At 48.2% G+C, this 23,831-nt stretch overlaps 1 protein-coding gene across 1 annotated transcript in view; it reads left to right on the top strand.

The window, feature by feature from the left end:
* TLL2 (tolloid like 2) overlaps nucleotides 1-23,831 on the top strand; it is a 148,646-nt gene that overhangs the window by 111,024 nt on the left and 13,791 nt on the right. Inside the window, exons 10-16 of the mRNA XM_010389582.2 lie at nucleotides 53-155; nucleotides 7,072-7,188; nucleotides 8,316-8,461; nucleotides 8,953-9,148; nucleotides 17,287-17,412; nucleotides 18,156-18,316; nucleotides 19,595-19,775. Of these exons, the coding sequence (XP_010387884.2) occupies nucleotides 53-155; nucleotides 7,072-7,188; nucleotides 8,316-8,461; nucleotides 8,953-9,148; nucleotides 17,287-17,412; nucleotides 18,156-18,316; nucleotides 19,595-19,775 (1,030 nt within the window). The remainder of the gene's footprint in view (nucleotides 1-52; nucleotides 156-7,071; nucleotides 7,189-8,315; nucleotides 8,462-8,952; nucleotides 9,149-17,286; nucleotides 17,413-18,155; nucleotides 18,317-19,594; nucleotides 19,776-23,831) is intronic.

The following is a 23,831-nucleotide window of genomic DNA, read 5'->3' on the forward strand; positions in this document are numbered from 1 at the left end:
CAAACTCCTCAGGCTTTGCTGCCAAAACTCACTTTATGGTAATTCTTTGCAGATCGTCTTAAACTTCACATCCATGGATTTGTTTAAAAGCCGGCTGTGCTGGTACGATTACGTGGAAGTCCGAGATGGTTACTGGAGAAAAGCTCCCCTTTTGGGTAAGTTGACTTTAGACACCGTTAAGAGGGGAGTGATGGGATGTTCCCCAGGATGCTGTTAATGTCTGGAAGGTCCACCTTGACAGCGGTCACAGGAAACTCTCAAGGGCCTCTGTCATTGTAAAACTCGGAGCACTCCATTTGGCCACACAAGTTAAAAGCCTTTAAAACTGCAAATACCCTTTGACCCAGCAATTCCACTTTTTGGAATTCATCCTAGGGAACTAATTAAGGAAGTGTGCAAAGCTCTAACTACAGGGATGTTCACTGAAGCAGGAAAAATTGCAAACAATTTCAATGTTCAACAGTAGAGTTTGGCTGAATAAATTATGATCCATCTTTTCAATGGAAAACTTCCCAGCCATTAAAAATGAAGTTGGAGTTGACTACTGATACGGAAAGGTGTTCATGGTACACCATTACACACAAAAAATATGTGACAAAACTAGAATAAGCAGTGGGATTGCATTTTAATTAAAAAATACATTTACGTATTAAATACATATATACACACACATATATATATAATGCAGGTGTTGCAAATGTAGATGGCTTCAAGGATAACATGTAAATGAAGGAGATGGGATTTGTGTAATAAAATAAGGAGGGGTGGGGGGAGTGTGGTGAACTGAACACCAAATATCCTGTCCAAAATTATTCAAAGCAAAATGACTTAAAACACGCGTACAGGCTGAGTTAACTAGAAGACACCACTTTGTGGCCTGCAATACAAATCTCAAGTGAAATTATAAATATACATAAATAATTTCAGGGTGATAGAGTATTTTTTAAATGTGTTCTGTTGTTCTTGGTTTAGCTATATTTTCCACTTTTTCTGTGATGAGCGTGTATTGTTTTTGTGAGATGAATACAGCATGAACTCACCCATGCAAAGTTAGCTTGGAGCTTTGAGTGAGACACAGTGGGCAGGTGGTATAACCAGAAAGGTTAGTTCACCCCAGAGAGATCTCTCATGGATGACAGGGGAGGTTAGCCTTGCCCAGAGGACCGATGGCTCCAGTGTCTCGGGAGTAGACACTGGGACTCATTCAGCCCAGCAATGGCCGCCGTGGTGGAGCTGGAGAGAGAGGCAGAAGTGACGAGGAGCCAGATGGGAGGGTCTCAGCTGAGAGTGTATTGTCCTCACCCGTAGAGGGGTCTGCAGGGTGGCCTCTGGCTTGGACAAGTCTAAGCGCTCAGTGAGGACTTTGTCTCTGGCGCATATTCACGTGAGCAGAAAGCTCAGCTTGTTATGCTGCAACTGACGAGCCTGAGAGTGAGCTGGTGTCGGGTGGTTGGCCAAGATGGAGATAGGAAAGAAGGGAGAGGGCTAAGCTGGGAGGTGTCACTGCTAGACTAAGCCCTGACTTCATGCCAGATTTTAGGGAGCCAAGGCTGGGGTAGGTCAGAAGAGGCTGGACAGAGGGGTTGGTTGGAGTCGAGGTAGCCTGGCAGACATTAATCTTTCATATGACCGAGGGGTCCCAGGCTGCCACCACTAGAAGTCAGTCAAGTAGTCAGCTGTGCAGGTAGACAAGCCAGGAAAGTGATCCCCATGCCAAGCACGGACAGGAGTGCGTCTACTGCAGGACCAGTGGAGTCCACCCCTCAGTGTCAGGGCGGAGGCCGCAGGCCTGGATTTCTGTTTCCTGCCTACCATGAGCAGGCATGGCACTCTCTAGCAGCCAAAAGGAGGGTCTGGCTTTACAGGTAGCACTGTTTGCTTGTGGCAAAAGACAGAGGGCTGCATTCCCAGTAGCAGAGGTTCCCAAAACTGGCTGGACATGAGAACCTCCTGGGAAGATTTCTGTGAATACGGATTCCTGGGAGACCCTGAATTGGAATCCCCACAAGTTGGGTCAGAGAATGATCCTATTTACCTTTATATAAAAGGGCATGTGCCCAAATCTAGTACCACATACGTAGAAAGGACCACAAAGATGCCCATCCATCTGGTTGAAGGTGATTACCTCTGAGGAAGGAAGTGCACAGGTGGTGAGCAGCTTCATGAAGTTTTGTTTTGTATACTTCTCCATTGTTTGAATCTTTTGTAAGAACACATTCAGGTGTCATTCTGTAATGAAATAATAAAAAGAGCTATGTGGGAGGAGTTTCCTGAGAACATCGGATCACAGACCCCGCAACCTGGCAGAGACCTTGCAGTCACTGAATCCCACACTTTTATGAGAAAGCCAGGCTCCCCAAGTGTGGACTAACTCAAAGGCCACACAGCTAGTGGCTGAGATCAGACCAGAGTTCTGATGTCCTGGTGAAGGGGAGAGGTGACTGCTGAACCCAAGGGTGCCAGATAAAATACATTATTTGTTGTTTATCTGAAATTCAAATGTACTGGGCTTCCTTGCGTTTTGTTTGCTAAATCTGGCAACTCTCTACCCCCACCTCCCCGGAATGGGATAGATTTAAAGGCTTAAGAGGAGGAAGTTCTCTGTTACTGAAGTTCCCCAGAGAGGGCCAAGGCACGTTCCTGAGAATGGGCACAGGCAGAGCGATTTCCAGGAGTTCCTTTTTCTTGAACTTGAAACAAGAATTTTCTCATTATAGATCCTGGTATCTCTGGCTACATTTCATTAATGAAATGGGACTTTTGCCGTTTGTTGGTGGTGGTGATGTTTTTTTGTTGTTGTTTTGTTTTTTGTTTTGAGGTTTTTTTTTTTTGGCTCATGTTTTACCCACTTTTAATGTGTGTGTGTGTGTGTGTGTGTGTGTGTGTGTGTGTGTGTGTGTAGAGTGCCAGTGCCTGTAACCATCATTCTTCATTTGCAGTTCTCCTTTGCCAACTATTTGGCCTGCTCTGATGTTTCCAAATGCAGTTGTTAGTGAACTTTTGTGTTTGGAACAAGTGCATTGTGTCAGCCGAGCTGGTCCCTGGGAGGGGTCAGTGCCATGAAATCTGCTGGGAGGAGGCAGGTCAATGCCCCTTTGGCAGGAGGGAGAGCGGATTAGGGCGGATTGTGAAAGTATGCATCTTGCTCTGAAAACTGTGCATCGCATTTTTTCCCAGGGCAGTGTGTGAAAATCCAGGCATAATGGACGCATAACTTTTTATGAATGAACCCTTTATGACTCCCCATGGAGCCCACTTGTAGTATCCTCATCTGCATTTCCTCTTCTTGATATCCTTATTAAACTCCTCCTCTAAATCCAGGAACCGGATTTCAGTGCAGGAATCTGATACCTTTTCTCTAGTCCAGTTTCTCTCCAGCCTGCTTAGTCTCCTTGGAAGGAGGCTACTTTTTGAGACCCAGGTTTTCACATAGTGATTAAGGGAAAAGTCAACTGAGAACACTTCATGGCTGGCTAAAGATATCAAATTGGTTTATCAGTTTTGGGGGTCACTTATGATACTGCACCTAAAGCGGGGAGGAAGTTGGCTGCAGAGAGAATTCATCCAGTGATCTTAAATTCTGTCCGGTAAATTGGATTCCCTCCCTTATTTCTGTTAGAGGAATTACTCTAACAATGCACTTTTGTATGCAGAACTGTCTTTGGGCATTCTGTATCACCACAATGCACACAAAAGCCCTTTTCCCCTCTTTCCCTGAAATGGGGAGAGGGAAGTTCAGAAAGGCCAGGCTGGCCAATCAGTGTCGTGTGGCCCGGCTACTCAGGCTCCCTAGCCAGGGGCAGCCTCCCAAATGAGCAGAAATGATGGAGTGAGTCAAACAGCCAAGCCTGGCATTTCCACAGAATTGCTTTATGGTTTGAGGCTTTGATCTTCATTCCTACTTGTCTGTTTCCAAACTGGGAAATGGGGATGACATCTATATTACTAGAGAGTAGATTTCATGTCATTTATCCAAAATTATACAATGTTCAGAACTGTACTTCAGTCAGTGAAGGTTTTCTTTTTGATGGTAGTGGTGGTGATGATGAAGAAGGTGATACCAATAATGAAGGTCTCAGACTGCTCTGGTTTAAATCCTGCTCTTCCTTACAGCTTTGAGACTTAAATTCTCTGACCCACAGTTTTCTTGTCTGTGAAATGGGATTAATAATAGTACCTTGAAAATTCAGAGAGTATCGGGATGAAATGAGATAATCCATGTAAAGTGCTTAGGACAGTCTCTGGTACAGACAGAGTCAATAAAAAAGGGACTTTTATGAGAACCACTACGGTGAAGATGAGAACATTGAGACATCAGTTAAGGGACAAAGTAGAGGATTCTAGTTAAGAGTTACAACCTGATTTGGGGAGAGTGCTTAAGAATAATTTGTAATTTGTTCTACCAAGTCTAGTTTTGCCAACGTAGTAAAATATACCTTACGCTGCAATTCCTGCCTCCTGTTGAGTACTCAGCAGAGACAGGCTGTCTAATGGCCCTTGGGTGGTGGGTGGTTCATCTCATCTGCCTAGGTCTTTAGGAGGCAAGGCAGTGAAAGTCCCCCCTCTCTTTTGGAAATATGCCTCAGTGGCTGTGACAGCTGGGTTTTAAAAGGAGAAACTTGGATCTGAAACTTGGGCTAGGCTAAGAAGGAATTCCTTTCGTGAACCAGCACTGTCTAATTGCTCCGTGCCCTCATTGGTAAGCAGTACTTCCCCAGGCTTGCCTGTCATTTTCCAAAAAATCACTTAGCACTAATTGGCCATGCCAGAGAAACCATTACTGAAAATTTAGAGGCTTCTGGTGGATTTTTTTTCTTGCCAAATTATTGGCAGGAGTTTCATCTCATCTCACTTAATATTAATCTCCCCAAATCCAAAAGGCTACAGGTGGTCAGAATTGGAAGGAAGCAGAGGAGATTAGCAGCCTTTACCCCCATGTTTCCCCAAAACATGTACAACACAGATGGCCATTAGGAGATGCCCACAGTGGCCTTTACTCCTGCCCTAACCTCACCTGCTCATGGCCTCAAGTGGCTTGTCCACTGCCTAACATAGCACTGGCAATAAGAGTACCCACGACATACCTGCTTTAAAAATACTCAGATAAAATTTCTGGACCATACAATTCACCACTTAAAATATACCAGTCAATGGTTTTTAGCATGCTCAGAGTTGTGTTCCACAATCAATTTTAGAATATTTTCATTACAGCAGGGCGCGGTGGCTCATGCCTGTACTCCCAGCACTTTGGGAAGCTGAGGCGGGCAGATCATGAGGTCAGGCGATTGAGACCATCCTGGCTAACATAGTGAAACCCCTAAAAATACAAAAAATTAGCTGGGCATGGTGGCATGCGCCTATAGTCCCAGCTACTTGGGAGGGCGAGGCAGGAGAATCCCTTGAACCTGGGAGGCAGAGGTTGCAGTGAGCTGAGATCACATCATTGCACTCCAGCCTGGGTGAGAGAGTGAGACTCTGTCTCAAAAAAAAAAAAAAAAAAAAAAAAATTTCGTCCTCCCAAAGAAGACCCATACTCATAAGCAGCCACTCCCCATTCCCCATTGCCCCCCCACAGCTAAATACGTTCTCTGAGTGACTCACACAGTAGGTGCTTGGTAGAACCATGATCTTCCAGTCCAAATGGACTGTGACTGGTCTGTGTTCTGAACCAATCAGTAAAGATGAACCCATCTCCCGCCTTGCCCTGGGCTGCCATCCTGACGTGGCAGTAGTGATTAGATGGCCAAGAATGACCAGATACTGGGAAGACCAGGCTTCTGTGGAGGCTCCAGATTTCAGACCATGCACCCAAGTGTCTAAGAAATACAAATGTGTTAATTTTTTTTCCCAATAACAAAAGTTTGTCTATGATGAGCCCCCTTTCCATCAGGTAGTAGGGACTTGATTTTGGTTAATTTGTGTTTTCAGCTTTGGTCAATTTGTATGTCCTGGTGGGGGGGCATAGTTTGTGCCAAGGCATGGTGGTGGTGGGGGAGCATCTATCCTGCCACCCTGACTGGCATTGCTGGGATGTCCTCATCCCCAACCAATGAGTCCTCTGTCCAGATAGAGGCTGCTGGGCTTCCTCCTTGTATCAACCCTAGGCCAGTTCAGAATGGTGCAGGCTTACATTCCCCTAGAAGCTTGGGAGACATTCTATGGCTCCCCTAATCCTCTTGGCAATGGGAAAGTCACTTCCATCACCCTCTCGGACTGGAATCATGTTGCTGCCATCCTGTCACACTTTGCCTGAAGAGCTCTGCATGCCTGTCTCATGGCCAAGTGTCTGGACAATCACATAGACACTTCTCTGCTGATCTTGGGAGGTAGGCACAGCAGGGGAGTCCAGGGTCTTGCTGCCACTCTGGATTCTGCCCAGGGACTGAGGAAACAGTTTTCTGTTTCTCTTAGATCCTTAAACCTACCTGGGATCTCTTTTTCAAGGTGAGATGGGGAATGGGTCCTTTTAGGGGCTCCCTGCATGCTGTCCCACTAGTCCTCTCACTCCTCAATCCTAGGAACCCTCCTACGGCTACCAGGATGGGGGAAAATATGGTGCATCCTTCCAGATCTTTGCTATTGCAACTAGGCTTGTGAAAGGTAAATGCCAAGGTGGTTTTATTTCTTTGCTGTGTATTCCCTGGCATCCCTTCCCAAGGCAAGGAAAGCAGAATGTCTAATGCCCCCAAAAGGGAAGGGCATACATGCAACAAGAAATACCAGGAAAGGAAATCTGCGCTACTATCTCACCATTCTTCCCCTGCCACACCTTCAGAGCCTCAGCAACACCCACTCGGCAGGGGAGAGGCTGCCTTGGCTCTTCTCTGGATACCTTGATGGGAATCTGGAATTCCCCTGAAGTCATCCTGAATAAGAATTAAGTCACACATTGTTGTGTAACTCTTCCAATCCCATCTTTTGATCCTGTGTGTGCTACAGGATAAGTTGTCCCAGCCAGGGTTATTGCTCACTTCAAACCATGTGTGAAGAACCTCGGCTTCCTCCTAGCCTGAAGCCAGTGCCTTCTTACTGTCCCCAGGTCTCCTAACTGCTTCTTTTTCCACTTTCCAGGCAGGTTTTGCGGCGATAAGGTCCCGGAGCCCCTCGTCTCCACAGACAGCCGGCTCTGGGTGGAGTTTCGCAGCAGCAGCAACATCTTGGGCAAGGGTTTCTTTGCAGTGTACGAAGGTTCGTGTGTGGTGAAAGCAGCCACTCGGTGGACCCTCATAAGCTCTGTCCTTCCCAGGCAGCCCACTGTCCCTCTCCCAGCCCAGGCACTCCAAGCAGAGCCACGGGGGTGGGGGCAGCCACCGCAGGGGGCAAGCTGAGGATTCCACAGCCCCTCTGGCAACATTCTGGAAGCAGAGGCCAGCTGTGCCCACTTCAGAAGTGGTGCCATCCTCCTGATGCCATCCCGCTCAACCCTCATTCCAGGCCAGCTGAGGAATCGGCTTCCCCCATACAGGATGGTACTGGGGGATTTAGAACCCTGTGGAAATGATAGCAGCCTCTGAATTGCTGTGTGAGCCTAAGCAAAGCATCTGATCTCGCTGGGCCTCTGTTTGTTTCCTTTGTGAAAAGAAGGCTTTGGGCAACATCAAGGAATTTCCAACTGCGTTTCTTAGAAGGGCCTCTGAGGCCACCCTGGTGACTGAGTAGAGGGAATAAATAGGTCTGGGCTCTAGGCAGCTGCCACCAGGCGATGCTGCTTCTATTTCTTCTATGTCTTGAGCTTCTCTGGCTCACTCCCCACCCCACGGTACCCTCTGCCAAAAAAAAAAAAAAAAAGGGGGGGGAAACTACGAGAAAATTACCAAGAGTCCTTTGGCCTTAAATTATTGCAATTTTATAGAGGCCAAAGTTTTGTCTTTGTGAAATAAGTAATGTGCATGTATACACATGTGTGCACGTGTGTGCGCACGGGTCCCTTCCTACCAGCGATCCTGTACCCTCTACCTTGAATCACCTGGAGAACTTCGCGGCTCCTCAGGGCTCCCCCGCACCCACTGGAATCAGAACCTCTGGTGGGTGTGGCCCCAGCTTCCACAGTTTGCAAACTCCCCCAGGCGATTTTGATGCACAGCGAAGGTAGAGAACCACTGCTTTACGTGGTTTTTTCTTTATATGAAAAAAAAAATCAGAGTTAAAGACAAACGCAATCGTGCCTTTCTGGAGGCACCGTGTTTGTGGGGTGGAGATGAAAATGTTGGCGAGTGGAGCCACCTAGTGGTGGCAAGCGGCCCCCGCCACCTTCCTTCCTAATATCTGACTGACCAGGGCCCCCCATCTTCCTCTCCTGCTGTCTCTTTCTAAAGCTACCTGCGGGGGAGACATTAACAAAGATGCCGGTCAGATTCAATCTCCCAACTATCCGGATGACTACAGACCTTCCAAGGAATGTGTCTGGAGGATTACGGTTTCGGAGGGGTTCCACGTGGGACTTACCTTCCAAGCTTTTGAGGTGAGTGCTGCTCAGACCGGCTTCCCAAGGAAACGCAACTTTTGCTAGACACTCTCCACTCTGTAAAGATGGATTTTCATTTTTGGCTGAAAACAGGAACCTAAGAGGCCATTCTCAAGCCCATTGTGAATTGTGCCCGGACATCTGACATCAACATCTATGCAGGCTTTGAAATGGGGTTCGCCACCTTTCTGAGGGCCCTAAGAGAGACTGAGAATAATAATCAAAGTGAAAATTTAGGATGGGATCCAGGGAAGTTTGGTAGAATTGCTCTTCTCTGTTTATCCTCTTAGACTCTTCTCAGCTTGATTCACTCTTGACTTCTGCAAGTAAGGAGCGAACTAGGAAGCAGCATGGAGAGACCTGGGACACACTTGGGTCCTTTGGCCTCTTGGTTAGATTTTGAGAGTGATATTTGGGTTCTGTTCTTAAATCAAAAACCTTAAAGCGGAACCATCTGCCATCCACCTTGTCTCTGTTTCTTCCTTTAGATTGAAAGGCACGACAGCTGTGCATATGACTACCTGGAAATCCGGGATGGCCCCACGGAAGAGAATGCCTTGATCGGCCACTTTTGTGGCTATGAGAAGCCGGAGGATGTGAAATCGAGCTCCAACAGACTGTGGATGAAGTTTGTGTCCGATGGCTCTATCAATAAAGCAGGCTTTGCGGCCAATTTTTTCAAGGGTATGAATTAGCAGTTTGTTCCCACTTTTAGGCACAAGAAGAAATATTGCTCCCTCTGGCTTAAGACACACAAAACCATGTGGAAGCTTACCACCAAACAAGGCTCCCTGCGGAGAAAAGGCAGCGACACATTTCAGAGCTGGGTGTGGGCCCCCAACAGAGTTCCCAACTGATCAGGAGCAGGCTCAACCTTGGCTTCCACACGATAGAAAGTTCTATACTTGGAAATTAGGTCTAATAAGTTTACAAGGGCAAACTACACGGTAGTGAAACTGAGTATGGAATGACAGCAAATATTTGGATAGCAGCTATCATTAATTGATCACCTACTGTGTACCAAGAACTGTGTAAGGTACTTAATTTACATAATGTCATTTAATTCCCCAAATAACCCTGTGAGTTAGGTTTGGATCAGGGCTGGGAAGGGCTTCTCAGGATCGTGCAGGTAGTCAAGTGGCAGATCAGGGATCTAATTCAGTTGGCCTAATTCCTAAGTTCAAACTCTTTCTACGACATTGCCACTATTCCTTGATGTGGTCCAGAGAGGCAACCCCGGTGTTCAGCTCCTGGAACGTCAGTGCCTCCAGACTACATGCTTACCCCCACGTGATGGGGGTCGGGAGGAGAAGGGGTGGCACTCTGGGAACAAATTTCCATGTGGCCCTGGGGACCTGCTGCTCTGTAGGGTCCTGATGGAAACAGGCCCAGAACGGCACGAGCAGACCCAGCTTTCCTGGCCCCAGAAGAGCCAGCTTCCAAGCCTCCTTTGAATGGGCAGGTCCTCATTCTCTGCCATCAGGCCCCTGAAAGCCCTGAAGACCACACCCTAAGAGGGAAGCATGGCTGCTCCCCGCTGCATTGGGCCTGGGCGCCCAGGAGCACAGCAGCGGCCCTTGAGTAGAGACATTCAGTCCTCTGCTGCTGTTGCCCCTTAAGCAGTGACCCCACTTCCCCAGCCCCCCACCACCACTTGTGCTTGCCCAGAGGCTGCTTTCTCCTCTTCCCCGCTCTCCTAGGACTCCTGGCTGAGCCAGCACAGAAATCCCAGTCCCTCCCTTGCTCCCCTTCTCCCTTTCTGCCCCATCTTAGGCCTTCTCCCAGGTTCTACATGAACAGCCTGGGTGTCAGAAGAACCCACTTCTGCAATGTCACCCAGAGCAGGCAGCCATTCGTCCTTACTAAAGCCTCAGTTTTCCTCTCTGTGAAATAGAAAGGACATCTGCCTATTGTACCTAAGCAATTATTGTGAAGCCCCAAAGAAAGGATGGCTGTGGAGGCACTTTAAAAGCTGGCAAGTGACAAACAAGGGGTGGGGCTGTTATTTTTTCCTATTTTGAAGCATCGGGGAAGAGTAAAACCCAAACAGTAGCAGAGGAAGAATCATGATGGTGCTGAAGGATTGGAGACAAAACTTGAGTTTCTTCTTTCTCAAGCCAAAACAAACCCAAAAAAAAGCCAGACCATGGCAAGTGTATTTTGAAAGCAGGTCAGCTTGTGATTGCACAGGGAAGATATGACAACCTTGACTGAGATGCCTGGAAATTCACAGCCCCCACCCCTCCCTGGCCCAGCCTGCACACGCCTGCTGTCTCCCAGCCTGGGGCAGCCTCTGTCTGACTTGGCAGCAGTGACACCGGCTGGGTGGCCTCAAGCAAGTTGCATGATTTCTCCAGCTGCATAGCTTCTGTTGCCCAAGCTCCAGTCTCTCTACCTGGAGAGACAATGCTGCCGGATGATTGCAAGGTTGTCATCAGAAGAAAATGGAATCGTGCAAGTGAATACACCCAGTGTAATATTTAGTCCCATTAATTGTCTTTGCTAGGGAAGGAATCTTTGAGGTGGTTATTCTTTCTGAAAAAGCCAATGCGACAATTTCTTCTTGCTGTTGTGATGGACTGGTTTCCTATTCCAGCTGCAGCAATTTACCACAGGCTTGGTGGCTTAAAACAAGGCACACTTATTATGCTACAGTTGTGGAGGTCAGAAGCCTAACATGGGTCTCATTGGGATAAAATCAAGGGGATGACAGGGCTGCATTCCTTCTTGAGGCGCTAAGGGAGAATCTATTTCCTTGCCTTTTCCAGCTTCTAGGAGCTGCCTGAATTCCTTGGCTCATGGTCCTCTTCCACAGTCAAAGCCAGACAGAAATGGCCAGTGTGTCATTCTCATGCCACATTCTCTCTGCTGCATCTCAGATCTCTGCTCCTGTCCGCACATCTCCTCCTTCTGACCTTATCTTCCTTCCACCTCTTTCCCTTACACGGACCTGGTGTGGACATTGGGCCCACCCAGATAATCCAGGAGAATCTCCTCGTCTCCAAGATCCTTCATTTAACCACACTGGCAGAGTCCTTCTTTCACCTAATTAAGATCCTTAATTTAACCACACTTGCAGAATCTTACATTAAGGTAACAGATTCACAGGTTGCAGAGGCCAAGCTGTAGACAGCTTTGGAAGGCCTTATTCTGCCTACTACATGTCATGAATGATTATGAGATTGTCATTCTAATTCTATTTATTCTAGTCCTCTTGGCCTTCTCTTCCACTGACTTCCACCCCCGGTTCTGTAAGTTGGGTGCTGGAACTCCATTCCAGGGGGATAACTGGTAACCACTGACCATCCATACCTCATTGCTGATGCTGCTGGTGGTCAGCAATGCACAGTTTTGAGAGTACCAGCTAAAGCTGGAGATTAGGCTTGTCAGGTTTAGAAAATTAAAAAAAAAAAAAAAAAGCAGGATGCCCAGTTACATTTGAATTTTAGATAAAGAATGATTTTTTTTTTCAGTATATGTCCCAAAGATCACATACTGTGCTGAGAAGTGATTGATGGTTTATCTGAAAGTCAAATTTAACTGGACCTCCTGAATTTTTTATGGAAAACTTGCTGGAGATGCCAGTCAGGGCAATGGAAGGTATTTCTGTGATGCTAAACTGGTTTGTAAGAGACCGAGGAAGTGCCTGGACCTGCTCAAGTAACCATGATAGCCGGCTCCATTTGCTGGTTAGAAGATGCCACCTTCTCCCTCCTCCCCATCTAGCATGCATTCAACATTCATCAGTTAATGTGTTGGTGCTGGGACTGGAGACGCCGAGGAAAGCACATAGTGGTTGTCTTCAAGTGCTCAAAGTGGTGAAGGAGATCAGCAGCAAATGCGCGATGACATTGCCATGTGGGTGTGGACCTCGGTGGAGGCTGTGAGACTCAGTCTGCCACAGGGCCCAGGTTACTCAGTGTGCTACTTGGAGGACATTTCAATTTGCAAACATCTTTTCAGATGCCTGTCAAAGTGTGGATTGAGGCCCACCCAAAGTAACTTAGTGCACAGACTCAGCTTGACTTTTTTATGGTAAAGACAACTGCAGAGAACAACATTTACAAAAGAAGAAATATACACCATTGACCTTGACCATGAATCTTAAAGTAGGAATCAGGATTAACGGAAACCTCATCTAGACCTATTAAATCGGGGAAAGGACATCTAGGTTATCTCACTTTTCTTCATTACAGTTCCCTGGTAGGAATTATTACTGCCCCCGTTTTCCAGTTGAGGAAGCTGAATTCCTAACATGGCTGGGCTAGAACTAGAATCTAGATCTGTAGGATTCCACAGTCCACTCGCTTTCCAATAAGGAGACCTGAAAGCCACAGGGAAGGAATGTGAAGGGGGTGGAATTTTTCCTTAGTGTTTGTGATTCGATTCTGACACTGATCACCTTTCCACCTTCCCAGTACCACAGGGGTGTAGGCAAAAGGGCTCTGGACGTGGCAAGTGGAGTTTGGAGCGCTGGTCCCTTGTTGCCTGCTCGCTATCCACTCTTTTGCAGATCAGCTTTCCTTTCTGCGACTGGCTCATACCTGCTCTGCTCCTCACTGTGGTCCCAGTGCTTGGCACACAGTAGGCTCAGTAAATACCTAGTGAGTGATGAAAGAATGGATAGATCAATAAATGAATGGGCTCTGTTGCCCTGTTGGTGGAGTGGGCATCCTGCTGCCTACTCTGCCTCCTTTGCAAGGCTCTCCGGAAGAAGAGTGGGTGAGAGACCACAGCCTTGTGCAACACTGTCCAACAGAAATGGGATGTGAGGCACAACCAGGAGCCACACAGGTGGCCTTGAATTTGCTGGCAGCTGCCTTATAAGAAAGTAGAAACCAGTGACATTAATTTCAATGATATTTTTATTTACTCTAAGGTACAAAATAATATCATTTTAATATGTAATCAATATACATAATATTAATGAGAGATCTTATGTTTTTCATACTAAGTCTTAGAAATCCAGCATGTGTTTTATGCTCATGGCACATCTCCACTTGGACCAGCTGCATTTCAGGTGCTCAGTAGCCATGTGTGGCTGGTGGCTGGCGTATCAGACAGCGAAGGTCAGGAGACTGTACCCAGCCAGCTTCCCCAGCCCAGCCTTTTCCCAGCAAGTCCATCAGTCAGATGTCCTGTGAACACAAAGTTCCTAGCACGTGTGTCAGAACTTCTCCAGTGAAAGAAGCTTGGAGAGGAGCTCAAAGGCCCAGCAGAAGAGCTGGAGCAAGCCAAAGAAGCTCTTGCCTTGGTGCCAGTTGGCAGGCGCTCTGCCCAGGGCCCAGCTGGCGCCTGACGCTGGCCAGGGTGCCAGTTGGCCTCTGCACCCCCTTCTGGTGCCAGACGGCAGCCCCTCTCAGAGCCTACTGGCCGGCAGCAAGCAGAGCACCTTACAATTCTGGTTTTTTTGGGAGAAGGCAGCAGCGCTCAAGGGATGGCAGGGCCATTTTGGTCCTATGCCCCCACATAAAGAATTAAAGGATTCCCACCTTGATCCCTCCATCCCCTATCCCAGTGCTGATAGGTTACCATGAAGGGTTTGGTAAGGGGACTGGCTTCCTTCGAGGGATTTCTTCAAAAGCCTAAGAATGTGCTCTGCCTTCCCTTTCCTTAACTTTCCTTGAAACAATTTTTGGGATCCTACCTGAGCCATCTCATCATCTAACTACTTCCTTCTTTCACTAATTCCACCTGGACCATGAGAAGACTCCAGAGCTCCTGCTATGCTAAGCTGAGCCCTGCTTCCAGTCTCTTCTACTCCCACGCTCTCCCAGATTTTTCTGGGGGGCTTGGCCTTGGCCTTCGCCTCTGCAGCCCAGAGCAAGCACGAGCCTGCGGGCTTGGAGCAGGTGCTGCTTTACCACAGTGGGAGGCCCCATGCACCTCTGTGCCATCCAGCCAGGCTGAAGCAGGGCTGCAACTGGCCAAACATCTCATGCCTCTTGCTAGAGAGAGCTCAGGTGTAAAAGCATGCCTTTCATCTACCTCCCAAGGCCAAGCACCTTACCTTTTAGTCTCTGGAGGAATTACATTTTCTTTGCTTTTGGCCCAAGTCCATCCACTGGGCTCTCTCCTTTCACCTGGCTAAGATGGCGCCAAGACACTTGCTCCTCTGTGCGCCTCTTTCTTGCCTATGTGTCCTGCCCAGAACCACAACGTCTTCTGGTATCAGAGTCTCCTTCTGTCCCTAGCCTTGGTCCTTTGTCTATCTGTCTCTCCCGATGGGCTCTTTCCTCTGTTTCCTTCTGCCCCTGGCCTTGGTCCTTTGTCTATCTGTCTCTCCCAATGGGCTCTTTCCTTGGTTTCCTTCTGCCTCCTCACTAGGTCCCCCAGCCAGTGTCTTGAGTTCTGCTGTGCTGCCCTCCTGCCCATCCATCTTCCTCCACTGGCTCATCCTTGAAGCATTTTCCTTCTTTCTGTTCTTGCCTTGTCTCCCTTCCCTCCTCAGGCCTGCACTGCTCCACTCCCACCTGGTCCAGGTATGCCCAGATAACCTTATCTTTTCACTGCCCCATCACTGTGTCTCTCTACTCACTGGAAATTTGAAAGCAACCCTGCTGCTGTCTATCATGATGGCTTCTGTGTGTCGATGGTCTGTATGCTGGGTACTTCACATGCATCATTTTCAGTCGTCACAACCCTAAAAGTAAATATTATCATTCTCACTTTAAAGCAGGAGGGAGCCTCAGTGAGGCTAAATCACAAACAGTCATCCCATTTATTGGAGGAAGATCTGCTGGAGGATCCACCCCAGGTCTGACTCACTTTAAAGCCTGGACTCTTTCCGCTACTTTTTGTCAACTATTTTCTTCTTTCTATGCTTTTTCGCAAATGTCTATGAAAGCACTTCAATATGGTAAGGTGATAAAAAAAAAAGTAACTGCACATTGTTACTATTTTAGCATACTTAAGACTTACATTTATTTGAGGCGATGGGCAACTTCAACTCCCTGCCTGGATTGTCTCTCTAAACCCAATCTCCCCTAATAGGCAATTAATTTATATAAGCTTTTATTGAGCCCAAGAATACATCACCATTAGAGTTACCTAAGTTCACTGTCCACTATGTGAAATGATGGGATATTTACAAACACTCCTTTACTCAGTGAAGTGCAGCCAGGTTGATGAAGACTCTATGCATCGCAGACAAGGAAGATTGGAAGGAAAGGGGTATATTTGAGTTGGAAAAGGGCAGGGTAGAGGGAAGCTGGATGATTGGAGCGTTTGTGTTTTCTGAGGACCAGTGGATTGGAAGTTGTAAGGAGTGAGACTTTTAACCCAAAAAATATCTTTGAAAACTGGTGAGAGTCCTGTCTCTGGGAGTTTTCAAGCAGGGTCTGAAGAGCCATCTCTCCAGAACATTATTGAAGGGATTCCTGCCTGAGAGGGCAAGACTGGGTATCTTTCCAGGTCTTTACCAACTCACAGATGTTCTTAATTTCTTTTAGTTTATGTATAATGAGTTATTTCAAGATTTAGTGAACAACTTTTTTGTTGTTGTTGAGACAGAGTCTTGTTCTGTTGCCTAGGCTGGAGCGCAATGGCACAATCTCAACTCACTGCAACTTCTGCCTCCCGGGTTCAAGCTATTCTCCTGCCTCAGCTTCCCGAGTAACTGGGATTACGGGCATGCGCCACCATGCCCGGCTAATTTTGTATTTTTGGTAGAGACAAGGTTTCACCATATTGGCCAGGCTGGTCTCAAACTTGTGACCTTGTGATCCACCCACTTCAGCCTCCCAAAGTACTGTGATTACAGGCGTGAGCCACCGTATCTGGCCAACAACTTTATACTTACTGTGTTTCTATCTTCTGTGGTGCTGTGGACCAGAACTCTCCTTCCCACTTCTCCCCACGTCCTTTCTTCTTCCTAGGTTCAACTTTTTTGAAAAAGATGTCTCAGTGTTTAGTCATCCCTTCACTAGACTCCTCTCTAGCTCTGCTAGGCCACATCCCACATGCTGTCTTTCAGGACTAGATGTACTGTGGCTGGCAACAGATAATCATATTTTTCCTTTTATTTCTAATATTTGTTTTGGTTTTTCTTTTCTTCAGTGCACGTGGGTTAATGTGTCTGGGGAGCGTCTCTAATGACTTCCAGGTTCTCCCTTGAACAGCAACGATGGCATGCTATGGGCTGTTACTTAGTCGCCCCAAACGCATCACTAGGCACTTGGTGCCAAATCCCATCCAAAGCACCTGCTAACTCAGCCTCATTATGGCCTCTTCCTGCAGGTTTTCCTGGCAGCACTGGCTAACCTAAGAGCCCGTGTTTTCTGTAACCTTGAATATCTCCCTGTGCATACCTCTCTTAAGAGTATTTCTAAAACTGCTAAATAACACATTCTGTCTCTAATGTCTAAAGAATACTGACACATCTTCATCTAGCAACGTGTTCTTTGTCTTCACCCTTTATTTAATGTCTCTGAGAAGTTGCATATTTATGGGGGTAGGGAAAGTCCTCAATTCCATGGCTTTAAAATGGATGAAGTCTTTGGTATGGAACGCTGTGAGATTTTTTGAAGTCTCAAATGACCAATGACTGAACACCTCAAAGAATTCACTTCTCCAGGCCTGACCTCCTCTTGGCAGAGCCCACCCCGGCTAACAAGGTTCCTGCTTGTGTTGTCAGTGTCCTGCCTTCACTGTCCCTGGTGCCTGGTTTTTAGAGGTGGACATAGCACTCTTTGGGAGGTGGTCACCAGGAGTGGCTCCTGTTTCTTAGAGGACACTTGCTGGTGAAACTGGGATGCAGAAGGGTTGGGAACAGCCAGGAGGCTTCATGACGATGTAACCGGGGTCACCTTCCTTCCCACCAGAGGTGGATGAGTGTTCCTGGCCAGATCACGGAGGGTGCGAGCATCGCTGCGTGAACACACTGGGCAGCTACAAGTGTGCCTGTGACCCTGGCTACGAGCTGGCTGCTGATAAGAAGATGTGTGAAGGTTGGTGTGGGACCTGCCAAGCTGGAATGAGAGGGGATATGGGACAAGTCTTTCGGGAACGGGGGCAGAGATGGGGCAACTGGCTGGCTGTGTAGGAACGATGGACAATGGGCAGACATGGTGGAAGACCCACCTACCTCCCAGAAGGAGAAACAGCCTGACAGCTGTCACAAATGTCAAAAAACTGCCCAAATTACATATACCCTGCCCTAAAGACTGAAATCGAGGCCATGCTTTATTTTCTTCTATGATTGTGTGAAATTGACATGATTATTAAAGTAGGAAACAAAAGCAAAGAAAAACCGTGAGCACTCCAGTGACTCAACCAATAGCACTTTTCATCCATCCTATTTCTACCTGGCTTGTGTTTCGTCTTCCTTGTCCACATGCATGAATCTGCTTGTTCATGCAAGCTTGGTATGGTGAGTAGCTTGCTGCAAACATTTCTAATTCTCCTTTGGCCCAAGCCATAGGGAGCCCCCAGCTCTGTCACTGGGTGAAAGGAAAGCACAAATGCATTCATTGTTTTTAAAAGCAGTAAAGATTTATCCCCAATTTTTTTCTTTCAAATATTCAGTTGAAACCATAGTTTTGAACAAAGGACGCTGAATTAATCAGTTCAAATTGTCTAACATTTAAAAATTATTATTACAGAACAGCAGGGCTCTATTGCTCCTGGTGGGAAATCACAGTCACTTGGAGCCAAAGCTAAATGAAATCCTGTTTCTGTTTCCCCCGTGCAGTGGCCTGTGGCGGTTTCATTACCAAGCTGAATGGAACCATCACCAGCCCTGGGTGGCCGAAGGAGTATCCCACAAACAAAAACTGTGTCTGGCAGGTGGTGGCCCCCGCTCAGTACCGGATCTCCCTTCAGTTTGAAGTGTTTGAACTGGAAGGCAATGACGTATGTCTCTGTGCTCTAATTGATTGGGGAGTGTATTGAGGGGTGACTTGGAGCTGGAAACCAGTGAGGGGCTGGGAGGGCAGGGAGATGGCTCGTGTGGGAACTGGAGCTTTGGACAGTCATAGGGCCTGCACTAGCAGAATCTGGGGGAAGGTTTTCTCCAGCAGTTTCAGCCACATGCCCTCTGCAGATAGAGCACCTGCGGCCCTCTTGTCGCTGATACATCCAAGGAGAATCAGGACAAGAGTGGAGGAGGCAGGTATTGGGGTGGGAGGTGTCAGGACTGGGCTGTGAATCTGGGGAGCTGGTGTGCAGCTGAGGTGAATAAAGGGGGTGAGGATCAGCTAGGGACAAGGACGCTACAGACAGCCTGTTTCCTCTTTCGGGCAATGATCATGGATGATCAAGTCAGTTGAGGTCCAGGCAGTGCCCTACAGCTGGAGTGCTAGTCACGCATGCTTACATCTGCACTTTAGGCTGGAGGGACACCCTGGGGCACACAAGCCATTCCTGAGACCCCCCTCCCCACCCCAGCTGAGCTGGGGGTCTCACCTCGAGAATAGTACTGGTGTAGCTCTCACCTGAGAGTCAGGCCTTTGGGGTACTGGAAGGAGACCTCAATGCTGATGACCCCAATGCATGGAGGCCATGGTGCCCATGAGGGTGTCACCCCAAAGTGAATATTGTGCAGAAAAAAATAATCCTTGAAAGCAATTGATAAGACCCCTTAGCAGTGAAGTTCTTTTTGAGAAAAATCATTGCTATAGCAGGGAACATGAATTCTAGTCCTAGCTCCACCACTGCTGAGCTGTGTGACTTCAGACAAATGTCTTTCCCCCTCTGAGCTTGTTTCCCTGCCTGAAAAGGGAGTCAGATTCTGTCGGTGGTTTGCAGCTTTTTCCTCCTCCTCTTCCTCTTGCTTCTCCCTAGCTCTTCTTCTTTTTCTTCTCCTTCTAGCAGTGGGACCCTTTCTTCAAGTAAAATTTCGTGTGGAAGCCTAATGTATACAATAAATTAAAGCAAGGCTACAGTTATGGGGATGCAGGTTTGGGAGCCCTGTGCTCTCGTGCCAGGCGGTGGCGCCCCCACAGAGCCTCAGTGGGAAAGCCAGGGGTCCCCCTGTGCCCTCTGGAGCTCATTCAAATAACCAGCATAGCAAGAGTCAAGGGGCCCCCCACATGACAGGGTGAGGTGCTCAGGAAGCAGGTGCAGCAGTGTGCTGGGGGTCTGGGGGGGGGACAGGGACTCTGGGCAGCTCCCCATCATACTCCCTTGCAGGTCTGTAAGTACGACTTTGTGGAGGTGCGCAGCGGCCTGTCCCCTGACGCCAAGCTGCACGGCAAGTTCTGTGGCTCTGAGACACCCGAGGTCATCACCTCGCAGAGCAACAACATGCGTGTGGAGTTCAAGTCCGACAACACTGTCTCCAAGCGCGGCTTCAGGGCCCACTTCTTCTCAGGTACGTGGGTTCGGAGGTCAGGCTGATGCAATGCAGGTGAGGCGGCTTTGCAGACTCCAGGCTCTGGGGTCCCTGGCTCCCTCCTCTCTCTCTCTGCCTGCTCCTGTAGCCCTCCAGGTATGGCTGCCTTGGAGGGGGCGTGCCTGGATCCAGGGCTTTTAAAATATATCTGTTGGTGGCTGTGTTAGTTTCTTAGGGCTGCCATAACAAATTACCACAAACTGGTTGGCTTAACACAACAGAATCTTATTCTTGCAGTTCTGGGGGCCAGAATTCCAAAATCTAGGTGTTCGCAGGGCCATGCTGCCTCGGAAGATTCTAGGGCAGAATTCCTCCCTGCCTCTTCCTAGTCTGTGGTGGCTCCCAGCAGTCCTCGGCGTTCCTTGCCTTGTAGCTGCATCATCCTGATCTCTGTCTCCATCTTCACATGCCCTTCCTTCTTCTCTGGGTCTCTGTGTCCCCTCCTTTTCCTAGAAGGATTCCAGTCATTGGATTTAGGGTTGATCCTAAATCCAAGATGATTTCATCTCAAGATTCTTAACTAATACTTCTGCAGAAACCCTACTTCCAAGTAAGATCACATTCTAAGGTTCCACATCGTATTAGTCTGTTTTCACAACATACCTGAGACTGGGTAATTGACAAAGAAAAAGAGGTTTAGGCTGGGCGTGGTGGCTCACGCCTGTAATCCGAACACTTTGGGAGGCCTGGGCAGGTAGATCATGATGTCAGGAGTTCTAGACCAGCCTGGCCAACATGTTGAAACCCCGTCTCTACTAAAAATACAAAAAAAAAAAAAAAAAAAAAAAATTAGCCGGGGGTGGTGGTGTGTGCATGTAATCCCAGCTACTTGGGAGGCTGAGGCAGGAGAATCGCTTGAACCCAGGAGACAGAGGTTGCAGTGAGCCGTGATCGCACCACGGCACTCCAGCCTGGGCTACAGAACAAGACTCCATCTTGGAGCAAAAAAAAAAAAAAGAAAAAGAGGTTTAATGGACTCATAGTTCCACATGGCTGGGGAGGCCTCACAATCATGGTGGAAGGCAAAGGTATGTCTTACATAGCTGCAGACAATAGAGAATGAGAGCCAAGTGAAAGGGGAAACCCCTTAAAAAATCATCAGATCTTGTGAGACTTATTCACTACCACAAGAACAGTATGGGGGAAACCGCCTCCATGATTCAATTCTCTTCCACTGGGTTCCTCCCACAACACGTGGGAGGTATGGGAGCTACAATTCAAGATGAGATTTGGGTGGGGACACAGCAAAACCATATTGCACATGAACAGAAATTTTGGGAAGACAGTACTAAACCCACTACAGCAGCACATTGGACCCTACTTCTCAAACTGAAGGCCATGAACCCTCAGGGCCAGTACAGCAGCTGTAGAAAAAGCCCATTCTCCTTAGTGCAGCATCTGATGCTGGACACTGCCTTGGCCCACCTGTCCTACCAGCTACCTTCCCTCTGTAGGTGCCCTGTGCTGTGATCACGAATAAACCCCCCACTGTTCCCCCATGCCATCACCCTCTACTCCTAAACCCCCATCCCATTCTCTCTTCATACCTCCTGCCTGTGGCCTTCCCTCTCTCTGGAATATCCTTCTTCCTTCCCTACTTAGGAAACTCCTACTTCAACCTGAAGACCCACAATGCCACTTTCTGTAACATTCTCTGGCTTCGTCTTATTCCTCTATCTTAGTCCATTTTGTGCTGCTATCACAGAATACCACAAACTGGGTAATTTATAGTGAACAGAAATGTATTTTGTTCATGAGTCTGGAGGCCGGGAAGTCCAAAATCAAGGGGGAACATCTGTCTGACAAATGCCTTCTTGCTGTGTCATAACAGGGTGAAAGGCACCACATGGGTGAGAAAGAGCAGCAAGGGGGTCAAACTCATCCTCTATCAGGACCCCACTGCTGCAATAATGAGCTCTCATGACCTAATCACATGTAAGGGCCTCATCTCTCAACACTGTTGCATTGGGGATTAAGTTTACAACACATGAACTTTGGGGGACCCACTCAAGCCGTAGCACCCTCTTAGCATATTGATTGTTCGTTTACCAGTGTTCCCACAGCACTCTCTCCTTCCCTTCCATTAGGGCTCTTGTCACCAGGGCCAGCTCCATGGGTCTGTGGCCTGTGCAATAGCACAGAGCCTGTTCTCAGAAGGGCCCACACTGGTTTAAGGTTCTGTTGTCATCATCTTGAAACTCATGGCCAGGAGCGGTGGCTCACTCCTGTAATTCCAGCACTTTGGGAGGCCGAGGCGGGTGGATCACGAGGTCAAGAGATCGAGACCATCCTGCCCAACATGGTGAAACCCTGTCTCTACTAAAAATAAAAAAAATTAGCTGGGCGTTGTGGTGGGCGCCTGTAGTCCCAGCTACTCAGGGGGCTGAGGCAGGAGAATCGCTTGAACCAGGGAGGCAGAGGCTGCAATGAGCCGAGATTGTGCCACTGCACTCCAGCCTGGGCAACAGAGCAAGACTCCATCTCAAAAAAAAGAAACTCATAATAGTGTTTAAACAAAGTTCAAATCTTGTGCTGAGGCTTGTAAATTGTATAGCAGGTCCTGCATGTCACGTCATATTAGAGTGTGAACTGTTTACAAGCAGGAACTGTATTTTGGTTATCTTTATAGTCTTAATGCTTGGCATAGAAACGACCAAATTATTTGTTGATTTTATAGATACCCAGAGTTCCGTCTCCATGGGTGTTTTTGGCAGCCTCTCATTGAGCAAGTCACGTTTTTTGTTTTGAGTGTCTGCTCTGGGCACAGTACACTACTAGGCTCAGAGCTGTTTCCAGGGAAGTGCCCCCAACCCTGGACAAGCTTACATGCCAGCTAGGGAGGCCAGGGATACACACCCTGCTGAGTCCCAGCCTGGAGCACTGTGGGGTGGGCCGGTGCAACAAGGGCTAATGTTTGAAGAAGAGAAGCCCATGGCTGCCTGGAGCAGTGGGTGAAGCCTTTTTGCAGGATTTGGGGTGGTCTAAGCCAAGTTTTAAGGGATGGAAGACATGGAGGTGGAGATAGGATGATTAGAGAGAAAGTACAGGGTCCCCAGTAGGGGAAGCAGTGTGAGCACAGGTTAAGGTCTCAACAGAGCACAGAGACAGAGATGAGATGGGCCTGCATAGAGCCCTGACCCATGCTGGGAAGCCAAGGGCATGAGATCGGCCAAGCTGGGGAAGGCCAGGTAATGAAGGACCCTAAACGCTGGGCTAAAGAGTAGGGACCTGATGAAACAGGAAGGGGACTGTTTGCAGGTTCCTGAGCAGGGGAAGCCTAAACTTGTCATCTGACCAAGCCATGCCAGGCAGTGTGGAGCTGGGAGGGCCAGGCGGCTGGAGGACCAGGGCAGCAGGGCGGGCAGGAGCCACCTCAGCGGAGGATGTAGCAGAGCATCACAGGCAGGGCAGCTCCATGTTTGCAATAGGACACCAGAGCACAGGGGAGAGGGTCAGAGCAGGAGTGAGGACCTGTGAGTCATCTGCAGAAGGACTCAGAAGAAGGAAGGGAGAGAGGTGGGTCAGTGCTGGGTGTTCGGCAACTTCATCTCTTCTGCATTCTTTTTTTTTTTTTTAGACAGAGTGTTGCTCTTGTTGCCCAGGCTGGAGTGCAATGGCGCGATCTCAGCTCACTGCAACCTCCGCCTCCTGGCTTCAAGCGATTCTCCTGCCTCAGCCTCCTGAGTAGCTGGGATTACAGGAATGTGCCACCACGCCCAGCTAATTTTCTATTTTTAGTAGAGACGGGGTTTCTCCACGGTCAGGCTGGTCTTGAACTCCGGACCTCAGGTGATCTGTCCGCCTCGGCCTCCCAAAGTGCTGGGATTATAGGCGTGAGCCACGGCACCGGACCTCTCTTCTACATTCTTAAAGGGTCTTACAAGGGCTCTTACTTGTCCTGATGACATAAGCAGGTGAAATACAGTGTTCACGGAGACATTAACCATGGTGAACAAGAGGGTGTAGAGAGTGGAGGAAGACAGGGCTGACCCCTAAAGTCATTCCGGTGATGGCAAGGAAACAGGGGAGGGAGGC

This window comes from Rhinopithecus roxellana, chromosome 11, assembly GCF_007565055.1.
Source record: "Rhinopithecus roxellana isolate Shanxi Qingling chromosome 11, ASM756505v1, whole genome shotgun sequence".
Lineage (NCBI taxonomy): Eukaryota > Metazoa > Chordata > Mammalia > Primates > Cercopithecidae > Rhinopithecus > Rhinopithecus roxellana.